Source organism: Triturus cristatus, chromosome 11 (assembly GCF_964204655.1).
Source record: "Triturus cristatus chromosome 11, aTriCri1.1, whole genome shotgun sequence".
Taxonomy (NCBI): domain Eukaryota; kingdom Metazoa; phylum Chordata; class Amphibia; order Caudata; family Salamandridae; genus Triturus; species Triturus cristatus.
The window spans coordinates 578,615,428-578,641,721 of NC_140594.1; the positions used below are offsets into that span (position 1 = coordinate 578,615,428).

General features: G+C 43.9%; 1 protein-coding gene across 1 annotated transcript in view; it reads right to left on the reverse strand.

Moving 5' to 3' along the window:
- The window catches only part of BMP1 (bone morphogenetic protein 1), a 475,212-nt gene extending 465,587 nt beyond the window's left edge, over positions 1-9,625 (reverse strand). The window contains exon 1 of the mRNA XM_085633801.1: positions 9,405-9,625. Within this exon, the coding sequence (XP_085489927.1) occupies positions 9,405-9,549 (145 nt within the window). The 5' untranslated portion in view covers positions 9,550-9,625. The remainder of the gene's footprint in view (positions 1-9,404) is intronic.
- Between the last annotated feature and the right edge of the window lie 16,669 nt (positions 9,626-26,294).

The window sequence follows — 26,294 nt, forward strand, 5'->3', positions numbered from 1 at the left end:
CTCTTGATGTATCAGATGAGTCTTTAACGTATCGTGTTTCTGGTAGTCTGATACTGAGTCTCTTCTATAGACAGCCATTTCTAGTTTTCTTATTCAAATTATGATTTAGTTCTTTAAGAAGTCCCTATGTTCAAACAGTTGAATTAATATGCATATTCATAAATAAGTGACACTGTTCGAAGATACTTTGTCCCAGTCAAAACCTTAGTCACAGCCTATGCTCATTGACATAATTTGGCTTGTTTGTTGACAGATGTGGAAAATAAGTTTATAGATTTAGCAGAAGATTGGTTCGAGCAGCATTAGCTAATATAATTGTTTGACCAGAATACACAATTGGTCACACGAGGAAGTGGATCATCAAATGGCAGTAAGTACATAAGCATTAGCCTTAGATTGGCAACATACAGGGTAATTATGTATACAGAGTGAGAAGAATTAGTTGGACACTTTCCTTGTAGGGAACAGTGAATGTGATCACACTTTTGAAGCTAGAGCACGATGGGAATTATATCCAGATGGAGAGGATCCTGCAATTCCCAGAGTTTACTTTATTTGCGGAAAGAATGCATATTTCAAATTGCCCAGAAAATAGTATGGCACATGTTATCTAGGTGTAGTTTTCCCTAAGATATATCGTGTAGATAATCTTGATCATCATGTATAGGAACAGCAAAATAGACCCAAAAGAGGAACAAGTGCTGGAGAGATCATTGGAGATATATTTGGTGCAATTATTCCAAATGTATGGGTGGTACTTTATGATATTAAGATTCAAAGGTTGTCTACTGTAGTTAATAAGCGGTCTACTAGTGCGGCAGGAGCTTTGTTACTTGTAGATAGTAAAATGGTTGCTATTAGGACCATGGTTTTCGCAGAATAGACTTGCGTTAGACATCCCGCTTGCAAAGGAAGGCAGAGTCTGCCGAATGTTGAAAGTTCAACAGTGCTGTACTTATAATCTGGCTAACAGCAAATATTTACAGAACTATATTAAAAATATTTCTGATTTGCAGAGATATTTGTGTGGGTTGACAGCAGCAGGTGCATGGGAGGCATTTGAAAATGGAGTCAGTGCAGTTGGAAATTGGTTTGGAAATTTGTGAAGTGGAATAGTGGGTTCTATCTTGAAATCTCTTGTGATTATTGCGCTTTGTGCAATTGTTGTAATGGTGTCTTTTAAGGTGTGCCAAAGGGTGAAAGCAAAGAAGGGAGTGAAGAGAAACAGATCTGATGTGGAAATAGAAGAGAAGCAAAGCAATTATTATGATGATGTAAAACATCTGGAAGAACTCAGATGAAAGGCAATTGAGACCACAAGGTTTTAATCGGTTATCTGATATGATCTAGAGATTAATGTGGTGGCTTGATTCGCCATCAGTGAAGGGATTGGAACAGCTTAATATGGCTCCTCCCTTACACTTTACTTTTTGTTTTTTTATATAGATCAATACTTTTTTTTATTCCGTGTGTTCTAACTTTTTAATATACATGGGGGGGATTTTGAATGTATTACTGAAATGCTCCATGATAACCCTTAAAAGAATCATTTAATGAGTGCATATTAATGTTGAAGATTTTATTATAAATGTAGCTCTTACTCACAACTATACAAATGATTTAAATAGACCACACAATTTTATGTAACCATGATTTATTCAGCTTAGTAGTTCATACATGTATTAATTTGAAATTGTGTGCACGTATATTCAAATGTCAAAGTGCACTCTAACTACTGTGTTAACTTAGAGTAACCAAAGGCCCTAAGTTTCCGATTATTAATGTTTAAAATTTCACGCGGGAGTTGCTTTGTTTCAATGTTCTCTCCTTTGTAGATGCAGATACAATGCTTTGTTAGAGCAAGGCATTGTTTGTTTGTAGCGATAGTAAGATAGAGGGAGGAATTTCAAGTCAGGAAGAAGATGTATTAACGAGGTGAGAGATGAGTTCTCACAGCATAGAAGGACACTCAAAAACAATCAGATGTGGCCCATCAAAAGTGTTAGAAAAGAGCTGAATGTTGCAAATTTCTACCTAGGAAAATAGAAATGTACTGGAAAATGATGTGCTTTGCGTGCTAATAGAAGTTGTATTGTTAGCTAGAGAGTAGAATCCTTTAGGATTTCACGAGGCACAGACCTCTGTTGTGAGCCCTCTCATTGTGTAGCTTCATGCTATACTTTGTAGGCTTGGAGTACTTTTACAAAAGACTCCCTAATACTGACACCTGTTCATTGCTTCCCTTAGCTTACTAGGGTTTCCCTGAAGTTAGAACAGAGCAGGATATGTTATATTTATAAGCAATACTATTATCTAGGCAGGAAGATCGAATTCAGCAAATAAACCTCTAGTTTCTTTTAGTCATGTTTAGTATTGCAGCCGCCAAATTTTTGGTGTGTTTCTTATAGTTTAGACTGAACATTATTAGGAGGTTCGGATTCATTCTTGTGAAATTATATTTCTATAAAATGCTTCAGAGACTCATTTATATTATTTTGTTTTTGAGTTAATAAAACCCTTCAACTTTTTTTTAGTAGTCTTAATGAGTGACAACTTTTTACACTATTTTTAGATTTTGTAACTTATGTTTACTACCTCTTACCTCTCATGCAACTAACAAAGGTCCACTGACTAAGAAGAGGAAAGCAGTACCAGAAATAGGGCGTTATCAACATTGAACAAAGTTGATTGTCATCTAAATGATTGTCAAATAGTTCTTCTTTCTCAATGCCAAGTGAAAGTGAGTAAGATGGTTGCACCATGTCAATGTTTACCTCAGAGAAATGTGTGCATGTCAGTCTGGCTGCATGTGAGGAAAATTATCAGTCAAAGAAAAGTCAACATGCCAAAGCACCAGTCATATAAACATTGTCTGAAAATTACATTGAAAATAAATGACTGCTGGATACCATTCATCATCGACAGTCGCGCATTGATAAACATAATGCCTGAAGAGAAATGAAATGAATTGTCTCCATTGTTTTGACTTCCGCCATTGAAAACTAAAGTGTAAACCTTGGGTGCATTGACACCCATAAAAAGTCAAGGTTCATTTATAGCGACATTGAAACACAAGAAAACAAAGGCGCAAGCAAGCAACCATCCATGTGTTTCACAGTACAGCGGCAAGTGCCTGTCTACTCAGTTTCAGTATCTCTGTTGATATGGGACTGTTTTCTGTGAATTACAACATGAATGCTCCCCACAAAATAGTAAGTCGATTTCCTTCATTGTTTCATGGTTTGGGAAAACTAAAGTAAAGTTACACATTAATGACAATATCATCCTGTTGCTCAGAGACATACATTAGTAGCTTACCATTTACAAGAAGCTATTTAATAATAACTTGAATCATTACTTAGCATGAGAGTATTAAGCGTTCAACTGGTCCAACGCCATGGGTTTTTCCGATAGTGGTAGGGCCCAAAAATTACACTGAAGGAGCTGTAAGCATATGTGTTGCTATACGCCAAGCAAACAAGGCACTTGACCAATAACATCATCAAGGTCCACACATTGCTGAAATGATAATGCAATTAAATGGTGCAAAGTTTTTTTCTCGCCTTCTTTTAACTTAAGTTTATCATCAGTTGGAACTCGAAGATTGCAGGTATATTACAACCTTTTCTACACATGTCCGTCTGTTTCGATATAAAAGACTCTGTTTTGGTGTGTCATCGGCTGCAGAACTTTTACCAGACATCATTTGATGTGTCATCCAGCCAGTTGTGAATGTATTCAACTATATCAGTGACATATTGATTTTCGGAGCTACACAGAATGAGCAAGATAAAGCTCTCACCCAAGTATGTCGCTTACGGATTGATGCAGGCCAGAGTTTTAATGCAAACACATGACTCACAAGATGTTTCTATGATACGTTCATTTCTTGGCATGGCCAGTTACTGTTCAAGATACATACAAGACTTTGCTACCAGAAGTGCTTCCTTACGAGAGCTAATGAAGAAAAATGTTTCATTCAAGTGGTCACAAGAATATGAGAGATGTTTCAAGAAAATCAAACAAGCCACTGAACCTGATAAGGAACTGGCCTATTTCAATCCAAAGCTTTATACTGAAGTTGTCATTGGCTATCCCCGTTGGATTGGGTGCTACCCTGGCAGAGCACAGCAGACATACCCATGCTTGAAGACATTGTGGCGTAAGTCACTAGAAGTATGTCCCAAGGAGAATGTGCTTACTCTCAACCCAAGAAAGTTTGGCCGTCGTATGGGCTTATGAACATTTCCATGTACTCATGTATGGAAAGCCTTTTACACTGGTAACTGATCATCAGGCTGTATTGACTATCTTTGGCAATCCAAAAGCCCAGATGCCACCTCGCACGGGTATGATTACACCATTGTACATTGTCCAGGGAAGGATCAAAAACCTGCTGACTACTTTTCCAGAGTGCCTATACAAGGTCAAGGTACTCCATCCAAGAGGCTGAAGCCCACATTAATTTCATTGTAAAGTCTACTACACCAGCTTCCATATCGTTATCCCAGATCATCACTGCCACGTGCCATGATAGTTTCATGCTGAAGTTGAAAGATATAATCACAAATCAGTAGTGGAACCGAGACGCTTGACCTCTCACCAGTGATGGTGAATACCAAAAATACAAAAACATTAAAGATGAACTGTCCATAACTGGGGAAGGAGTTGTACTGCAAAGGTTTGAGAATCCTAATTCTGGAGAGTTTAAGACAGAACATCATTGAAGTGGCTCACAAAGGAAATAGTGGTATTGTTGACACCAAGAGAGCTCTCCAAGATCGAGTTTGATTTCCATATTTAGATCAGAGAGTTGAAAAGGAACTCAGGGCATGTCATCTATGTAACTGCCTTTTTACAAACATTGCTCAACATACTCTTACCATGTCAGAACTCGCTAAGCATTCATGGGAAAGAATAGCCATCGATTTATTTGGTCCACTCGACAACGGACATCATCTAATGGTAATTGTGGATAAGTACTCTTGATTTCCATTAACCCCTTCGCCGCGGCACGAATTCTGCCGCGGCGCTGGGGGGGGGGGGTTTGGGGGCAGTGCGGCGCCGCTGTGCTCATGACGGAACCACGCCGTCATGAGTCACGGGCGAGCTGTGCTCATGACGGAGTGGTTCCGTCACGACTCCGCCCACTGCGCTAATCGCCCGCACAGGCAGGGAATTAACGCCGCGTGGGCGCCAACGGCCGCAGCATGACGGAACCACTCCGTCATGAGCACAGCTCGCCCGTGACTCATGACGGCGTGGTTCCGTCATGAGCACGGAACGGGTTAATAGAGGATCTCTCATCCACAACTCATGAGTGAGTCATTGTGAGACTGGACAACATTTTTGCAACATGGGGCGTTCTGGCCATTCTGAAGTCTGGCCATTTTGAAGTCTGATATATTTTGAAAATCTAATTCAAGGATTTTCTGGAGCATCTCAACTTAAAGCATCAGAATAGTACACCTTTGTGGCCGCAGGCCAACATACTTAATGAGTGTTTTATTAAAGCGCTAAAGCAAGCAGTACAGCATGCAACTCCTGAGAGGCTCAATTTCCAAACTGTGTTGAATTCCACACTACAAGTCTATTGTGCAACACCTCATGCGACCACAGGCGAAAGTATTGTGACTTTGATGTTCAGGAGAGAAATTACAACCAAGTTACCTCAATAGAGCAACAAAAGAGAAGAAGGTGAGTATACAACTCGAAAAAAGACTTGGTTAATAAAAAGAAGACAAATGCTTATGCTGACAAGAGGCGAGATGCAAAGAACATCGAGTTTAAGACAGGAGATCTAGTGATTGCCCAATAACTGCAAAGGAGAAAATCTGATGCTTCTTATGATGTTGCACCTTTCCACATCATGTCCAGGAAGGGACATATGGTGACTGTCCGGCGTTCAGGGAAGTCTATTATCCGACACCCTTCTCACTTTCGGTAGTTGATTCTTCCGCCTTCTGATCAAGATGGTGAAAGGAAGATTGAACCTGAAAACCCAGTGACTGCTATAACTTCTTTACAGTCTTCGAAGATCTCGGACAGTGAAGATTACAGTTTCCAGTAACCAGATCATGGCAAATTATTTGAGTGGCAACCTTCTTAGAGTGCCAAGAAGGTTGATTGAAGAAATGTGACTGTATATATATATTTGATAATTTGTAAAAAAAAATATTTTTTATTTAACAGAGGGAGGGATGTAGTGTCTTGCAAGATTTTATGACAGAATCCTTTTGGCTCCTACTGACTCCGTAGAGCTGTGACGTAGGTGTCAGAGGACAATACCATAAAAGCTTGTTTTAGAATGTTGAGTTCACAGTTACACACAGCAGAAAAAAAACGTGTAATACTAAACTCTGTGTGTGGCGTGGCCAATGGTGAGTATCCAGGCTGGGAAGACGCTACAATGAGGACCAGATTCAGATGGTCATCTCACAGGCACTAAAGGATCGAAACGTCGACTAATGTAAACAGTTTGCACGTTAATCGCACATGATAAAAAAAGTGCAGTTACTGTTTCTCTAAGCTTGTTAGAAATTGTGCTCAATATTCCACAAGCTACCCCGTCTTGCCTGATATGTTTTTGTTCTAAATGTATTTGTCATGTGTCCATGTAGGATGCAGGATTGTGTCCCACGTAATTGCTACGTTTGTATTTTTGTTCTTTGACATTTTTGATTTATTAAATTGATTGTCCGGCTGGACACTCGCATTATAGTACTGATTCAAGTCTATAATTATCCTATTTACTCAACTGTTGCGTTTAAGGACCACTGTTCTAATACTAAACTGTTACCCAAGGTCCTTATCTACCTTCTGGGTTCCCTTGTTTTTGTAAAAGAGTAGCCCATTCTCTGGGTGACAAAAAGACTGTTGTTCTAGGTATCAATCTATCTAGTCGAAGTTCTGGCATCTGCGGTTCAAGGACAGTTCTGCCCCTGTCTCACTCTCAGGAGGGTCCCTTGACAATCCAAGGTCTCTGTTTTCCTGTGTGATGGTTACTGTAAGTGATATTGGTAGCGCGTCTCAAGTTTTGGAGGGGTACCTGTCTTTTTTATTGTTTACCACTTATGTCGCTATAATCGCCTTAACTATTTGTGGACATGGTCTGGTGTCAGTGTGGGTAGGTATTGGCCAATGCTGTGGTTAGTAGTGGATTCTCTCTTGCCTTTTCTGGACTGGTGCTGGCTTCACTGCAAGAGGAGTTTTTAGGTCTCGCCTAGGCAGCGCGCATGCACTGCTCTAGGAGGGCCTTTAGCCATCAGTCTGCTCCTTTTCCCCACACTTGTGCTTGTGCTGGCATTCACGTTGCGCGTGCTAATTGCAAACATATGGCTCTCGCGGCGCCGCTGCTCGCTCCCGCAAGGCGGAAGCCAGCATAAGCACGAGTGCTTCAAATTCCAGCAGGCAAACACAGCACACCTCCCCCACTTGGGATCAGGTTGCAGTTCCCTTAATCTTCCCGGTGCCATCCCCCTCTATGAAATCGTGTGCCCTAGTTGTAATCCCATCCTGCCCACGTGAGCTATCGCGCATCCTTATCTTCCTCCGACTCGAGCACCGTGCACACTGCCTGACTGATGCTGGCGCCTGTGATTTGCTCCACCCTCTGAAACTTACTCTGAGTAAGTAGCCCCTTAGTTAGGGATCTTTTTCCTTATTGTCCCCACATGCTCTCACCGGCACTTTAACTCGCACTTATACTTGCCAACGCAGGCTCTTTCTAGCAATTCTCCAGCGGCCTGCGTGTCAGTTCCCATTCACATCCCGGACCGCTCGGCCCCACGCCACTACTTCCCGGGAACTCCGCTGTCATCCACCGGCTCCTTCCTGTTTCAACACCCGGTCGAGGATGCACCCACCGCCACGAGCACTTCCCAACCACGCTCCTTCATCCTGCGCCTCATCGTCTCCCTTTTCCTGTCCACGTGGACTCCCCTTACAGTCCCATGCACAGCTCATAGCCCCCGTACTTCACATCGGGTGCCACCGGTTCATTGGTCCTTCCGGCTTTCTCCATTTCACCCTCATTGCCCAGGCTCTCCTCCCTTGTCATACCCTTTAGCCTGCATCGCCCACCGGTTCCTCACATCCGATACATTGCCCTGACCCCTCCATGGATCAGACAACCGCAGACATCTCGTGCCCTTACTTTTCCCTTGCACCGCATTCCCTGAGCCTATGCCAATGCTTGTTTTTTTGCTGGTACCAGTGCTTTAAATGAGCACAGTACTTTCCAGAACTGAGTACTTGCACTTCTTTAATATGAAAGGGAGAGTATCAATAGTTCTCATCACTGCTGCAATACATTTAATGGGAGAGTACCAGCACTTCTGAGGAGCAAACAAGTACTTTAAAGAGGGAGTACCTGCACTTATAAATTTCCATTTAAAGTACTGGCTGGTATCATAAACTTTTCACGGCCAGTGCTAATGTTATAGGGGGCAGCTGTGGGTTGAAAGCTGCCTTTAATATAGCTAAGTCCGGTACGGTTCGTGGCCAGAAACGGAACATCCGTAGTTGTGATGTGACTGGTGAGCACAGAGTTAATGCTGTTGTTGCCGTAGGTGGTGGCGTCAACGCTACAAGCCAGTCGTGCTGGCGTCATCATCGCCCACTGTGGCGAAGAGATTCACATCTGGATTTTGCATCTCACAATGAAAGGTGGTGTGGAGGAGGGGTCTAGTAGACCCGATCACCCCTTTACGTCAGAAATGCGGGCAGGCGATGAGCCACCGGTTCTCAGAAGTTGCTACTTTTCAATCCTCCCGAGCGTTACTTAACACCAGACTCGGGCGGCTAGGACTAGACCCGAGGCTAAATATTTTGAAAATCCGAGGTTTCATTATAAATGTAATAAATGAAAGGGAGTTGGCAAGGGTGCATGCACTTTCTTTTCAGTGATTCCCCTGTACAGACTACCACCACACTCTACCACCCGTAACATCCTCCCCAAATGCATTAATGAAGTTGAAACGGCGTGTGAAAAAGCACCCTTGTTTACAAACAGTCTGCTTTGAGACAGCCACTTCCCTGTTAACTTATTCACAACTCGCCTCCCACCCCCTTCAAAATCGCCACCGGCTCTTTCAGCCTAATTACGTCCCCCTCCCCTGCAAATCTGCCAACCAGGCACCGCTGGAGTGTGGGACCCCACCCCCCGCTATGATCCTTTTTCAAATGATCAGTCATCCACTGGGGAGGGGAGACAGGCATGCCCCCACCCCCCGCCCCCAACAATAAATAAATAAATACAAACACATGGTCAGAGACTTCTTACAGAAACTTGTATTTGAGTTTTGAAGCCTGGAGGCACCGGCGGAGGGAGGGAGCTGGAAGTTCGCGGCGAGAGGAGGGCAGATCAGGTCGAGGGGGGAGACTGCATAAGAGTGCGGACTCACCGGCTTTGCAGGGGTCCTTGTAGTCGATGGGGTCCTCGATATCCTCGTCGTCCAGGTCGTAGGCGAGCTCATCCATGAGTTCCAGGGCGGGGGCCAGCAGGGGCAGCAGCATGAGCAGCAGCACAGGGCGCCCCCGGCTCCCCATGGTCCAGCTCCAAGTCAGCGCTGCTCCGAAGAGGTGGCACTTTCTCTCTCTCGCTCTCTTTCTTTCTCCGATTTTTTTTTGGGAGAAATGAGATGTGGAAGAGGCGGGATCAGTGGAGGGAGCTCAGCCCACTCTTACAAGGCCATCCCCGGGAGGGCTGCCAAGCAGAAGAGGTGGGGAGAGGTGAACGTTCGTAGAGGGGGGTGACTCTCTGTTTCTCCGTATGCTCGTGGGGGTTGTCTCTAGCACTCTGGAGAGGAGGGGGTGCACAAACTGCCCCCACCTGAAAATTGGAGGTGAAATAAACGTTTAAAAGAAGAGAGGCTACACTCTCCCCCGCGCGCTTCAAAAGGATGATGCTACTTAGAAGGGAGAGGAGTACATGGGACTCTTTCCCCCCGTCCAAAAAATAAGAGAAGAGAGAGTGTTACCTGGTGACGGAAGTGATCAGAGATGGCTAAGTACCAGCAAAAGTGGGAATGGGTGGGTAAATGCAATGTCTCCCCTCCTTTCACCTTTGTGATGCTTGGTGGTGAGCATTCAGTGGATGTGGGGGGTATATTCCTCTCCTCCTCGTTTCTGGGATGCTAATGGCTGGGTGTCAGAGCCCATCGGGGTGTCACGGGGCAAGCAGGGGTTATTGGGCTTCAGCCATGGAGGCTGGGGCTGTTTGCCTTTGATGTCTGTCCTACTATGGCTCTGCGCAAATAGACCAAGTACAACTCCTTCAGAACTTGACTGTCAGTGGCAGCGATGGCGAGCAGTTGCAGGCTTCTCAGAGAGGTATTGTGGAAGTGTGGTAGCTTAGAACGTAATAATTCGCTGGCAGCGCAATAACTGTCCAATACAGTGGATTGATACAACAAAGTAGTTTAATGCACACGTAAAAAGTAATGCTTTACAGAACAGTCTACAGGCACAAACATTATACTTGTGCTTGCGCTACAGTGCCTTGAGACCCGGTCCTCCTTTCACCACTTTCTTGGGTGTCCCTCTCTTTTAATATTCGGACAGCCCCCCCCTGGGGTTTGACCATGCTAGGGCAAGTATCAAAACTCAGGTGCAGATTACCTGTTTTGTTTAACTAGTGCACTCAGTCTGTTAAAAACAGTCCCCTTGATACAGTTCTCACCACAGTAGAGTCTATAGCGACAGGCTGGAACCTACAGCACACGTCCTTTCCTTTGACTCTTCGAGGGAGAAGATAGACTGGCTAGAGGGTCTTCCTACTCTTGGGCCAAACCACAGCAGGTAACAGCGGAGGCTGACAGCGGGTCCTTACACGCATCCAGGGGTATCGGAGATGACTTAGGCATCCTGCTGTCAAAAAATACACTTCTGGGCATTGGTGAGTTCAAAGAGTCGGGCTGCGAAGGTCCGAGGTCACATTGGCACTATCTGCCTTGGATACAGTCTTAAATGAGGCGTCCTCTGCCTCAGATACAGTTTATTTGTTGTGGCAGGTCAGTTCCGCTTGGCACAGTCCCTTGATGCTGCAGCAAGGTCCGCTTAGGCTCACTTCTTCATTGGTTCATTGCAGTGTCCCTGTCCGCTCAGGCACATTTCTACGATAAGCAGCAGAGTCCAAAGGGCACACTTCTTTGTCACAGTTCCTGCCTGGAGCCGTTTGGGCAGAGAGACGGCGCCCACACTCCTCAGGACATGTTTCTCTAAGGGGCTTCTCAAATAGCAAGGTGGGGGACACAAATTGGAGGGTGCCGTGTAGTGATGCAAGATATCTCCGGAAGATAGGGAGAGAACACTCTATGTCCTAAGTTTGTTCCACTCCAACTAACAGGGTTTTGTTTAGGATCCTCATGAATCACTTTGTGTCCCTGTTGGCTAGGTACTGGCAGGACATTATCTTTCAATGATGAATTCCTATTTTTTGAAATGGTGGTCCATTGTCTGTTTTAGTTTTTGTTGTTCTATGCTCTACGTGACCACAATAGTCTCCAATTTAGTTCCTACATGTTCAGATGCTCTTTATTCCTACCTTTTCTACTGCTGGGACTTAGATGCAGGAGTCAGTGATGACTTGCAGCTGCATCCCATCAGCAAACGCACAGAAGGTGGCGCTGACCTTCGTTCAGGGGGCCTCAAACGTTCTTAGGTGACGATCAGGGTGAGACACTCTACTCCACTGGTGAGCTGGCAACATTGACAATGGTTTGAACAGGGCTGTCAATGCTTGGGAACCATGGTTTTTAGTTCTCGCCTACGCAGCGTGCATGCGCTGGATAGGAGGACCTTTAGCCGTCGCTCTGCTCTTTTTGGAAGCACATACTTGTGCTTGTGGCGGCATACACCTTGCGGGAGCGCGCAGGGGTTGTACGTAATCTTTGTTTGTATCTTTGCATGCTGAACACTCTTGTGAATGGAGGGTGTTTGGGGAGTGTCCCCATGCATGAGAGCGGGGGCTCTTGCACAGCGTATTCTACATTTTCCTTTCTTCCTTCAGGCACACTGTGTCAGCCATTACGGAAACAATAAAGTTAATGTTGATATTTCCCCTGATTGGTTGTATTATAACACGTGACAGACTCAAAAACAGTACAATGCGGAAGCTGTTATAGTTCGGGTTAGTCCTCACGCACAATCATAGCGTGAGGAGGATCCCTTTATCCGGAGAACATGCTGCATTTTCAAAGTAAGCTTTAGTTTCAGACACGTTTCGATAGTCAGCATACACGGGCCATTACATATTGTAGAAGTAAGACTGTTTATTGGGCACGCTATCCTAAAACATGAGAAATGTGAAAGTGTTATTGGTCTGGACCCAGTTTATTCTGCAGCAATATCATTGCAGTTTGGTTCATTAAATATAAGAATACTGAGACTTATGTGTATGGGATCTGGTGTTTTAGTTGTAAGGTCCCTCTGCCCAATTATCGTGCCTATTTAAATTGTGCCATCTCGCCTTCATACACACAACTGGATATTTAAGGCATTCTCAGAGACAATTCATTATTTTTAACTGCACGGTAATGCTGTTAAAGCAGTCCCATTGAGAATTCGGCATTTGACCTCATACTTGGTTACTGAACAGGAAGTCGCGCGCTATTAAATGAATTGCTATTCTGAACTAGTCAAACCCCTTAATTTCAGCTGTAATATGTCGCACATTGCACAGTCTGCCCATTCACAAACCATCAGCTGTTTGGGCCAACACCAACTGTATAAAACTCATATGGTGCACTCTGCAGCTGCCATCATATTATTAAACCTGCTTGACATGCCTTAACATAGATCTTGGTTTTATGCGTAATAGCTAAATATACCAGCTCTTCACGTTTTTTCTTGTGTTTCTTTACCCTTTAGAATTATCTAATCTAAGAAACGCTCAATGTATCGCAATGTAAGTATTAGAGGTTTCTTCTGCTCTCCTTTCTCTCCTTTTTTCCAAACACTGTGACTTCATTTTAAATTCTAATATAGAATCATTATATAGTAAATCATTACGTTCCCGCAATGATAAGCATACTACGAAGGAAGTATTTAGTGGTATTCCCCTTCTTTTTTAGTAACTCTCCATCACCGGTTTAACCTTGTTTCAAAACATCTTTGTCCACAATGTATTACGTTTTACGTACCTGCAATTGATATCTCTGCAATTGGCGCACTCTTTATCTAGGTACATATCATAGCAAACCATAAATATAACATTATTACATCACCGCATGATAGATTCTCATGTAGGTTATGTTTTTAACGTTTAGTTTACAAAGATTACAGTTCGTAGCAGGGACTGCGCTGCACAACTTACAGATAGATTCTGGCGACCACTATCGGGATAATAGGGTAAACTCAAATTTTCTTTTCTTTTCTTTTCCCTTCCCCTTATTCATCCATTCGGTGTCCACAATTAGACACACGTAGGTTTCAGTTGGGTGATGCTTTGATTCATACATTTTAGGTTGCGGCTTTTCTATTTTTCACTATGCACGTTATTCATCCACAATTTCAAATTTCATTTATAATGTCTCCAGACTATCAATACCTATCTCATTCAGAGATAACAGGATACATTTCTTCCTCCACCTTGGATAGATTTTTCATTCACCGCCTTAATTCAGCTAACTGCAAACATAAAAATTAATTTTGCATGCTTAATTAGCGGCTTTGTATCAACTAACTGAAAGAACCAGTTATATGAAATATTGTCTTTTCAGATATCATTGTTGTTTGATTGTGGCCTTTCCTGACGAAGGCACCCCTCCAGTGCCGGAACGCAAGTACAATACAACAGTCAAATATTATTGTGCCACACAGTTTGTTTATGTTAATGAACACTAAATATCAATTTCTATGAACAATTGTTTGTCATTTATATGTTGTTTTTAGATTGAGTGTAGAGTGTATGAGATGTGTGACTATAGACACGATTGGATTAGCATGATTGGATTTTCTTATTATTGAATTGATTACTAATAAAATAAAGTTTGTACTTTTTGAAGATAAATAGTTTTGTTGGTTCTTTCTTCTAATTAATTCTTCTGTTCTTTATTGATCACTCAGTTGTTTATTGCTTTATATTAGTATTGTTGCCTTAAATATTTACACTGATTTATGTAGCCCAGCCTAATTAAGGAACTTTTATTTCATTAGCAGGGGGCCTCTCTTTACAGTAAGTACCAGGAGAAAGGTCAGAGGTCAGATGGCAAGCAGTCTGAAATGCCTGTAATTCCAACTTTACAACAAGCATTGGCATAGCCAATAGGTCTCGCTTTTGGGACCGTGTAAGTATTTAGTTATGCAGCACAATATCCTCGGTGCAACAACATCAACTGTTGCATGGCTAAACACTTATAAGGTCCCAAAGGCGAGACCTATTGGCTATGCCACTGCTGCTTGTTGTCTTTTTGATCTTTGCCATCCCTTGCGGTCCTGGTGTGCCAGTCTGAGTGCTCTCTCTCTTGGAGTGTCTCCTGGTCTACCATTCTGTGCCTTCTCTGACTCAGCCCTTTGTTGGTTGCTCTCAATCTGTTCTTACTTGCCTTAGTGCGGAGAGAGTGGTGTGGGTCTATGCATCATGGGTCTTGAGGTTGTTTAAGAATATCTTCCATAACCCATCCCTCAACTTTCAGAACACTTTCTGGAGGCATTCGTTCTACAGTGTCTCTTTGGCAAAAACGTTGAGTTTAAGTGTCTGGAAGCATGCTGACTATGGAGCGAGTAAAAATCTTCTTCATTTTCACTGTGTGGCGGTTGGGCTTCTTGCCATGAATCACAGGGTTCTCTGAAAGTATTATCTATGTCTGGCCTGTAAGTCACTGAAAGTGGTATTTTTGACACTGCATTACCCATTTTTTAATGCCCGAATGGGGCTGTTGGGATGTTCCAGAAAATAAGTTGATTATGGGTCTTGTGGTCTGTGAATTCTCTTCCATGAAGGTATAAGTGGAAGTAGCTGCACTGCCACTTGATTGCCAGTGTTTCACTTTCTATATGGGAATTTTGAGATTATCTGGCTATGAGGTTGTGATCATGAAAGCTATGGGTGCCCACATTTCTTTCGACTGCAGTTGCATGAAATGTTTCGGACCCACACTGCACTTTTGTCCACTACTAGCTCAGTGTGTCTGTGTGTTGAAGAGCTTCATTGTTGCTTCATGCAACAGCGGAACTTCAACATTCTGGAAGGCCTCCTCGTGTCTACTCTTTTTACAGCCATTTCCACCCATCCTGGGCTTAAGTGAGCACCTTGAGCCCTAGTGCTCATCTACAGTTTTGGTGAAGATCAGGGTGTCGCCCCTGATATCGATAACACATTTTAGCACTGATAGTGTTGCCTAGATGACGTTTTGAAAAACATTGGCTGCAAAGGAGATTTGAAAATGTAGTCTCTTGTACCATCAGAGTCAAATATGTGTGAAAGTAGTGTTAATGTTCCTGCTGTTGTGGTACAGCTGCAGATGGTCATATTCCATGTTTAAGTCCAGCTTTGAAAACCATTGTGCTCCATTGAGGTCAGCAAGGATGTCCTCTATGGTCGGGGTGATGAGTTGTTCTCATTTGATGGCCTGTGCGGAGGCTGTAGTAAATGTAATCCTAATTGCTCCTGTTTGGATTTAGTTGTTACCACGATAGGGGAAACCCACAGGATGAGTGCTGATACTTTTTTGATGAGATCCATGCCTTTAAGTCTATTTGATTTTTACAGCACCATGGACCTTAGGTGGAATGGAATTCTCCTGTGTCATAGTTCTATTGCGTTGATGGTGTTATATATGTGTAGCTTGACTGTGCCTACTTCTTGATATAGGTGGTCAGGTTCCTGAAGGATGCCGCTGACATGGCAGTCTCTTACCCCCTTCACAAATGCTATTACTCTAAGGTCTTCTGCTGTGTTCCAGCTGATGAACTTTTTGAAGCCTTTGTTGGTTAAATAGAATTTATTTTTGACAACTTGGTCGTGTTCAATCAATCAGATTTGTAGAGTGCGCTAATTACCCGTGAAGGTATCCAAGCCCTAGCTAGGATCCTGCTGTGATCAGTCAAAAGGCCAGGTCTTGAGCCCCTTTCTGAATTCTGTTAAAGAGGCTGCTGTTCGGAGGTGAAGTGGAAGGTTATCCCAGGACCTGACGTGAGGTAGGAGAAGGAGCGTCCACAGTGGATTTGGCAGATGCAGGGAGTGTGAGTGAGGGTGAGGGAGGCGGAGCGCAGGTGTCTTCGTGGTAGTTCAGGCAGTGGCTTATGTATAGCGGTCCTTGGTTGTGGAGGGCCTTGTAGGCGTGTATCAGCAGCTTGAATTGGTGGTGATGTACTTGCGTCGAGTATGTTCTAGGTGTGTCAGCCATATGTGTGGATACTTGTTATAGTGTGCCTCAGCTTGGATCTGGGGTCTAGGTGACCTGAATTTTTGAAAGACATAACATTGTCTGATGGCCCTGAATCAATGAGCATTGTGATTTTGCACTTGTGTATCCGTATCTTGCACAGTGGTTGGGACCAAGTCCCTTTTTTAGGCAGTGGCATATGAAATTAGTAGTATGTCATCTCCTTCATTGTAGAAGTTTGTGCCAGCTGTAAAGGGGCGGCTGGTTGAGCATGGGGTTTTGGTCTTAGTGAGATGTTGAATACTGATGAGTGTGCTGATGTTCACCCTGATGGTCTTCTCACCTTTCTGCAGCTCCTGCAGAAACATGCAAATGATGTATTTTTCTAAATATCAAGCAGGTTTTTCCATGGGCTGTACATCTCTGTTGCACGTGCCGCAGTTCGTACATTGATTCACAGCTGGTCACGAATTGATTGTTGGGTGCTGTGCTGTTGCCTTTTCCATATGCCATCAACTGTCTCTTCTTTCACTGGTGGTATTGGGTTGAAGTATGACTTCATTGTTACCTTTGCTAGGCAGTCTCCATCTGTTCTGTTTGAGAGCACCTGGGGCCTGGATGGTATGAGCATTGCATCCAGTTTAATCCCTGGTTCTCGTAAAATCAGTCTCCTTAGTATTAAGGTTCTACAACTGGAATTATTTGTGCCCTGACATACTTTGCTTGGTCATTGTCTGTGCAGGTTCTGGCTCATTTATATTGACGTGCATAAAAGCAGTCCATTGACTCCCCTTCACATTGTCATGTTTGTCGGAGCTTAAACCTTTCATAGTCTGTGTTAGACTTGACTTTTTCAGCGGGTTCACCCCCAGATTTATTGCTTTTTGGCCTCTTGTTTATGACCTTGTTTTTGGTGGTTTTAGGACTCTAAGCACTTTAACACTGCTATTAAGTGCTAAACTGCATACGCTCTCCATGTAAATTGTGTTTATGGATTGGTATTTCCATGATTGGGATATTTTATTTACTAGTAAGTCCCTGGTGCACTGCAATGTGTGTGCCCAGGGCCTGTAAATCAAATGCTACTAGTGGGCTTGCAGCACTGGTTGTGCCACTCACACAAGTAGCCTTTAAAAGGTGCCTCAGACCTGCCACTGCAGTGTCTGTGCACAGTTTTAACTGCCATGTCGACCTGGCAAGTGCACTCACGTGCCAGGCCCTTCCCTTCCCTTTTCTTACATATAGGTCACTCATAAGGTAGGCCCAAGGTAGCCCAATGGGCAGGGTGCAGTGTATTTAAAAGGTAGGACATGTAGCAGTGTTTTTTTCCATGTGTCCTAATAGTTGAATATTGTCTATTTCGTTTTCACTATTGAAAGGCTATCTCTCCCATAGGATAACATGAGGAGGTTCTTGGTAACACTTTACCAAGGTAGCTTGCCAGTGGGAGCTGATAGAACAAGCATTTGCAATGCAATAGGTCTCGCATTTACGAGAGTTTGAGCTATTGGCGTTTTATATAACAATGCCTTTTATTTACGTGTTGTTTTTAAAACCGATAAATAAAAGGCTTTGTCATTTACAATGCAAATAGCTCCAACTCTCTCAAATGTGAGGCCTATTGCATTTCAAATGTATTTGGCACCTGTGCTATAATAATAAACAAAAAGGGTTAGGAGACTGTGCTTGTCACAGTATAATTTACATTGTTGTTATTTTATTCCACCACTTCCACTAAGACACAGTTCCATGCATTTGCCACTTTTTCTCTGAAAAACATAACTTCTACTATAACCCCATAGTCTCTGGCCTCTAAGTCTAATTGGATTCCCAGAGTAGATTTAAAAATGAATTACAGGTGAGTAACTGGTCCTTTCACCAGCCCCCACCCACCCTAGCTCGGCTCTCAGACTTTGTATCTGGGAGGTTTTACAGCAGCACATCGAACATGATATATTGTTCTAGTATTTTTAAAGACTGCCAGCTGAGCTGCAGCACATATAATGAATACATAAATAATGCTACAGCAGGGAGAGTAGGAAAGGTCAGTGAAATGATGGATGAGCTTGGACCCCGTGGCATCACACCCAGTGTACTGTGGACATGCAGGTACCCCAGGTCATGAGAAGGCTCTGGTGACCTAGCACGGTCCTCGCTGCAAAGGCACATAACACATGTCAGAAGCAGGGGCAGATGCACAGCGGTCATCTGTTCGAGCTCTCCTAAGATCTGCGTGTCCTATTAAGAACAAATGCAGGTTACACCCTTTAATTAGAAAATAAATACAGAAATCAAATTCTATGTTCCAGATTGCAGTCCTTTTTCTGATTGCTTCATTCAGACTTGACAACGTTTCAACAATAACGTTAAGACACTGTATAAATAAACACAACCACGTAGTACCCGCATTCATTGTGACTGACCATAAGACGTGGTGATACACGAAAGTAGGTTGCTTGGAGGTGCAGAGGGTACCTCGTGTACGTGAGGTGTGAGATGTGGAAAGTGTTGTGTGGAATGACCAGCCATTACATCTAGATGCCTTACCTTTTTTTGTTGCAGTTTTATATAGCGCAAACTCGACCCGGAGGTATTGATGCGCTTTACATGAGCACTTGTTACCTGACACATGGCCGCATTCATTTTTGGTAGGCACGGTGAGATTAAGTGATTTGCCCAGAATCACAGGATGCCTAGCTGACGCCGAGACTCAAACCTGGTTTCCCAGCTCCATAGTTGGCAGCTCTGGCCGTTACGCCACATCCTTGTCATAAATCCACAAACATTCCAATAACAGGAGCACAGCTTCCATAATATCACCCTTCAATAGATTGAGGAACACGAGATAAGCATCTCTACGAGCCAGTGAGAGCTGTAAACTTTACCCCATTTCCACTAAGGCCTGGCCCAGGGGAGGCGGAAGAGTGGAGACATTTATTACTCGAGACAGATGTCGTGAGAACTGCCTCTGGGCACACGCCACTGTCCGGTTTCAACACTGGATGTGGTTTTCTGCTGTTAATGTCCATTGTGATGGTAACAGGGTAAAATAATTAGCGATATTTGCCTGCTATTAACATGGGAGGCATCCTTCCAGAAAACAAAATAGAGACACAGGGATGTCCTAGCCACAGTGGCGATTTGGGACTTCCCTGTGGGCTGCTACAGTGCGAGCTTTAGAGTTGCTGCTGGTCCGCTGTGTTACTGGAAACTGCACCTGAGTGTGAGCATCACTCGCGTTACTATAACACCAGCTACCCAGCGCGCTTTTAAAAAAAGTACACAGCGTGCACTATAAAGATTTCCAAAACACATTTGTTCATGCGTCATGAAACAAATAAATACATTTAAAAACGAAAAGTTCACTTAAAATCCAGTTCTGTTTTAAAATCCGTTAAAGTGGCAGCTAATGATAAAGGCACTGTATGCCATATTTTAAATACTTGTAACGGATCTGCAGAACTGTAATATATAAATATAGTGCCTTATCCAACAAGTATAAATACATTTATCAAACGTGTAAATTAAAAAACAGTACATGTATTTTAACAGTTCTCTACATTGCTAACAGCGATTTCTTAAACGTATCATTTAAAGCAGCTGTTAATTACGTGTATGCAGTAAAAGAAGTAATACTTACAAACTGTTATTTGATTAAACTGGAGATAATCCCGCACCTATGCTCCGTGCTAACACCATCGTCCGTGGTGTTTGGGAGTGGAGGGGGCAGGGGGTGGAGGGCGCGGGGCCATAAGGGGGGAGATCTGAATGAAACAATGTTGTTTCTCTTTTCTGCCCTCTCATTCCTGAAATTGCCTAAAACAGCGTGAATGCCATCCAGCATCTGTTTCTGCCTTCCCTGCGAGCACATGAGTTGGGAGAGGACTCATGCGTCGGGCAATTCGACTTACCACACCGCCTTGAAGTTTCAATGCGGGCTCTGCTGAGTGGAGGGGGCATGGTAATTCAAGGTGTCTTGCTAAGTCCTCTGTATTTCCTCAGTGAGACTGTTTTCAGATTTTATTTTCTTGTGGAGCATGTCGCTAAAAGCAGATGAGTTCTGCTGGTTCATTTCTTGCTAGAGACAAGCTCTCCCGGAAGCTTTTCACAGGCAGATGCGGCTTGGCGAGTCGCGCTTTGTTTAGTCAGGAAGCCAGTGGAGTTTCTGCAGCTGTTCTCTCTGGCAGCATGTTAATTTGAAACCGGCATCGGCATGAGGAGTGGAAATAAGGCTATTACAGCACAATCCCATGAAAAAACAAGCCGCCCGGGGGACCTCGCTCATTACTAAAACGAAAATAAATAGCCAGGGTGCTGGAAAGTGTCAAATACGTGCTCAAAATACGGCAATAACAACACAGCCTACAACCTCACGTAAAACTATTCAAACTTATAACATGGTAAAAGGTCCTCCCAATACAATGTTTACATTAAAAAAAAATGCCGGGTAACAGAATAGTTCAGAGCCAGCGTGCTCAAAATACGGCAATAACAAACCCAGCCAACAACCTCGGGGAAAACTATTCAAATTTATAACACGGTAAAAAGTCCTCCCGATACAATGTTGTAATTAAAAAAAATGCAAGGGCAGAGATAACAGTTCAGAGCCAGCGTACTCAAAACACTACAATAACAAACACAGCCTACAATCTCGCGGCAATTCATTATAACTTATAACGCAGTAAAAAGTCCTCCTGATACAATGTTTAAATAAAAAACAATGCTGGTCCAAAGATAACAGTTCATAGCAAGCGTACTCAAAATATGGCAATAACAAACACAGCCTACAACCTCTATCGTTAATAAAACAAAAGTAAATAGCCAGGATGCATTAAGATCTCCAATTACAAAGGCACCCTACAGAGTGCTAACCAGATAGCAAAAAAAGTGCAAGCAAAGTAAAAGAAGACTGTAGTTAGGCACCGCTGTATCTGGACTACACGGAAGTAAGAAAATCACCAACAACCAACCAAAAAGAAGATTACAACAGCACTACCACAACTAAGCCAATAGCAAACAGGCAAACAAATAAAAAGAAATTTCACCCAACATACAAATTACTTTATGTCTCGCTGAGACAGCGCATGCACTGCCAAGGCGAGACCTAAAAATGGAGTTTAGTATGCCTGTACTCAGGATTAAAAAATACATCTTTTGGTAAAGATGATTTTTATATTGTGGATTTGAAAATATCACTTTTAGAAAGTGGGTATTTCCTTGTCTAACCATCCAGTGTGCCTCTGCCTTTTGTGTATTCCCTGTCTGGGTTTAGAGTGACAGGTGCAGGGGATGTGCATTCCCACTAGACAGACACAAGGGGAGGTTGAGGTGTGTCCTGCCTTTCCTGGATGACTCATAGCCAGGCTGAATAGACCTGGCAGCATTTAGAGTAATAGGAGGAGTTGTTGCCTGAACCTGAATGGATTGTGGTTGCCACTCACAAAGCTGTCTCCACCTCCTGTAGTGAACATGGCTTGAGCCAGGCTGATCTGCTTTATGTGTGCTGCAGGAACTTTAATTGTACCCACTTCAAAGAAAAATGTGATATAAATATTAGGGCCTGAACCCCAGAACTTTAACTTACTGCTGGACTAAGGAACCTGCCAGGAAGAAGAGCTGGAAGAGCTGTGAGGAGAGACTACCACTTTGCTATGTGATTTGCTCGAGATTGGCCTTGTTAGACTTGGGGGTCTCTAGTTGGCACAGGTATGCACTTGTGACAAATAGGGACCCTTGCCTCTAGTCAGGGTAAGGGGGTACACTCCTAAAACAACCCCTGCTCACCCCCTTGGTAGCTTGGCACGAGCAGACAGGCTTATCTCAGAGGCAGTGTGTAAAGCATTTGTAAACACATACAGTAACCAAGTGACAACACTACAGATGGACACCACACAGGTTTTATATCAAAAATAAGTATTCTTTATATAGATTCACCACAAGACCATTAAACGAAAAAATACACAATACTGTTACTTAGATGGTAGAATTTTGCTTAGTTCTCTTAAGTTCTTAGATGCAACACTTTAAGTCCATGTACCTTTTAGATGCAACACGCAGGGCAACAAAAGTGTTGCAACGATGTTGATGCAATGAAGTTTTTGGTGCATAGAAATAAAGATGTGAAGATCTTCCAGATGTGGCACGCTTCTCCGATGTTGCGAGAAGACTCGACTCGATGCTTCAGCTGCAGCGGCGACACACTTTACGCGATGCGACGACAGCGGCCTTGGCAGCGTCACTCTTCTCCGACGTTGCGAGACGCTTCCGCTCGATGCGATGTTGCAGCGGCGACACCCCTTTACGCGATGCGACGGCAGCACGCTTCTCCGTGGATGTGAGGCGCTTTTCTTGATGCGGTGCAATGCGACAACTACGATGGCGACACGCTTCTTCGGCGTTGCGAGACACTTCAGCTCGATGCGATGCTGCAGCGGCGACACACTTTACGAGATGCGACGACAACAGCTCCGATGGCGGCACGCTTCTCCTTCTTGAGTCGCGCTTCCAGCTCCTTGCGACACGCAGTCCCTCAGAAGGCCCAACAACAGCAGCAGGCACTTCCAAAGAATTCTGGGGAGCTGGGGGGTGAAGTCTGTTCCTGAGACTTCAGCAGGAGGCAAGCTCTTTTCCAAGCCCTTGGAGATCCTTCACAAGTTGAGCAAAAGTACACACAAAGTTCCTTTCTCCTCTCTTTGGCAGTAGGCAACCACTGCAGGCCAATCCCCCAGTTTCAGGGATAGTTTCTCCTCAGCTTCTTCCTGGTTCCTCTCCTCAGCAGAGGTTTTTTCTTGTCTGCCCAAAGTGATCTAAATTCTTGGGATCAGGGTCCCAATACTTATACCCCAAAATCCTTTGTCCTCTGAGGGCAGAGGGGCCTTTGCCTTGTTCAAACCGGTTCTGGTCAGTCCTGGAGCACTTTGTTTACCTGACTCCTTCTTTCCTTTCAGAGTGCAGGGCAGAGACATCAGACGCCCCACAGGAGGTGGAGCCAGCATTGTAGAGGGAAAGCACAGTCCTGGAGCACTTTGTTGACATGATTCCTTCTCTCCTTTCACAGTGCAGGGCAGAGACATCAGTCGCACCACAGGGGGTGGAGCCAGCACTGTGGGGGGGCAGGCACTGTCCTATTCAGGTCCCAGGTGCAACTCCTCCCTCCCATCTAGATGCAGATCTCGCTATTCACCACTGGGCGGACTCACCCTGTCTCCTGGAATTCCCCAGCCCTGTCACTCAAACTCCAGACAAGGAATACACAACCTAGCAGAGGCAGGTTTGAATGGATAGACAAGAAAATGCCTACTTTCTAAAAGTGGTATTTTCAAACACAGAATGATAAAACTAACTTCACTAAAAGATGTATTTTATCATTCTGATTTCAGACATACTAAATTCGAATTTCTACCATGTTCCCTCAGTCAGTTAGGATTATAAGAAGTAATAATCAAACTGCCCATTCTGGCCTATGGAGAACAGATAGCCTTGCAATAGTGAAAAACGGAAATGGCTGTAATTCACTATTAGAACATGCCACACACACACCAGGGCATGTCCTACCTTATCCTTACAATGCACCCTGCCCTTGGGCCTACCATAGGGGTGTCTGATATGAAGAAAAGGGAAGGTTTAGGGACTGGCAAGTGGGTGCACTTGCCCAGTCAGCATGACAGTACCAGACTGCACACAGGCTCTGCAATGGCAGACCTTAGACACACTTTTACAGGCTTTACAATGGGGAGAGCAAATGCACTTTAGCACTGATCAGCAGTGGTAAAGTGCCCAGAGTCATAAACCGCCACCAACAGGTCAGAAAAAATATAGGAGGAAGGCAAAAAGTTCAGGGATGACCCTGCAAAAAGGGCCAAGTCCAACAGGCCTGCAGTTGCTGCTTTAGTCTTGGGCAAGGAAAGAACTGGACTGTTCTTTCTGTATTCTTAGTATCTCTAAGGGCTTGATGTAGAGCTTGCCTCCTGTTGGAAGTCTCAGGGAAATCAAAGACTTCAACATTTTATGGGTACCGGATTCTGGAACTGGATGTTTTCAGCTGCCACAGAGGAGAAAGGCAATCCGACGCCGACAATAACGCTGCTGCTTGCTCCAAAACCTGAAGGCAACACCTAGGATACCACCGCACCTCTCGTGCCAAGCTACCATGGGGGTGAGCAGGCAATATTTTAGACGTCTAATCTCCTTATTTTGACTAGAGTGGTGGATTCTGCCTGGCGTAAGTGCAAACCCTAGCCTACCAGAAAACCCATTTCTAACAGTCTGGGTTTGGTTGATTGTCAAAGTGTGTATATAAGGCAGCCACTACTGTGTCATTGTTCTCTCTGCTTCTTTTTGGGCTGATTTTCAGAACATTTCTAGCCTTCCTCTCCAGTAAAGAGAAGCAGCTACAAGCGTTGTTCAGCGCTAACAGTTTCACAGGTGGCACAAAAGTATTTATTCAGTTTGCCCACCAATGTCTTCCACCTTGGTTTTGCCAAGGAGTGGTCTTTCCATTCGTTGAATGATGGGAGGACTGCTATTGTTATGTATGCTCTGGAGAATACCTGGAGCTAAGGTTGCTGGGGTCGGTCTTGCCAGCAGAGCTCTTTCTTAAGGAAATGTTGATCATCTGCCATGGCTCTTGTGTATCAGGCATTGTGGTGACTATCCAGTGTGGAGATATTTGGGGTCTAGTTATTGACGTATTCCTGCCTTTCAGCTTGGTCTTATTTTGTTCCTCCCATAGGTGTGTTCTTTACCCCCCCCCCCCATTTATATTTGTTGTCACTTCAGTGACACACATTTATTTATCTGCATTTAGTTTTTTCTTTTTTGCCTAGGTTATGCAGTGACCCCTCTGTACAGTTGTATGGTTGCTTGTCCAGTATTTTGTGCAAGGTCCTAGATATTATTCTTAGCCATTGGCTTGCAGCATCTGACCTGCGGTGTCTTCCGTTCTCCTTTACGTTGGTGCACACAGGATGTGGACACAGGTCTGTGGTGCTGTTGGATCTCTTTCTTTTTCCTGCCACATTGAGGTGTGGTACAACGAGAGCTGAGCAGCACTGTTTGGTATGCCCTACACCACATCAATGAGCATATTTCTGGGGCATCAGCTGATGTGTCCTGTGGCTTCAGGTCAGAAGAGCCTCCAGTAGTGGTTGCCGTCTCCGGTCTGCGTGAAGCCGACCTTGTCACCATTGAAATGGTCTGCACGTGCGTATGGAACAGGTAGGGCAAAAGAGGCAAAAGAGGCAAAAAAGGCAAGGAGGAGGATATAAGGAGAGGGTAAGAAAGCTGTCAGTAGATTCAAGTAACTGGAAAATGGCGATTACATGCAAGCGGAGGGAGGCTACTTTAGGGGGAGAGGGCCAGAAACAAAAAGAAATAATTCAAGGAAGGAGAAAGGATGCGAGTAATGATGCCCTTGGGTCCTCATGGATATTAGGTGTGTAATGTGGAACGTATGTGGGCTAAATGATGCACAAAAAAGAATGAGAATCTCCATTGCCTTAAGGCAAATGAATGCTGATTTAGTTTTCATGCAGGAGACACATATAATGGACTCGCAGGTGTACCTGTTGAATCAGCTGGGATTTTACCTATTAGTGAGCTCTAGGCAGGGGGGGGAAAAAGAGAGGGGTAGCCATCCTTGCTAGGAATAGGAATATTGTGGTAAGGAAGAAAGCACAGGATCAGTCGGGGCGGTGGGCTATGGTAGAGTGTCTCTTGGATGGGGTATGGACCACGCTTGTATCTGTCTATGGGTCTACGGAAGATGATCCGGAAATCTTTCAATTCTTAGATGTAGAATTAGCTACTTGGGCCCCGAGAGTCATTATCGCAGGGGATTTTAATATTAATGGGTCAGATGGGTTAGGGCAGGGCTCCTTTGGTAAATATAAAGGGAGGAAGAAAAGAGTGAGCCGGGCATTGGGAAGCTTAATCGTAAATAATGCCCTAATAGATGTCTGGGGGATT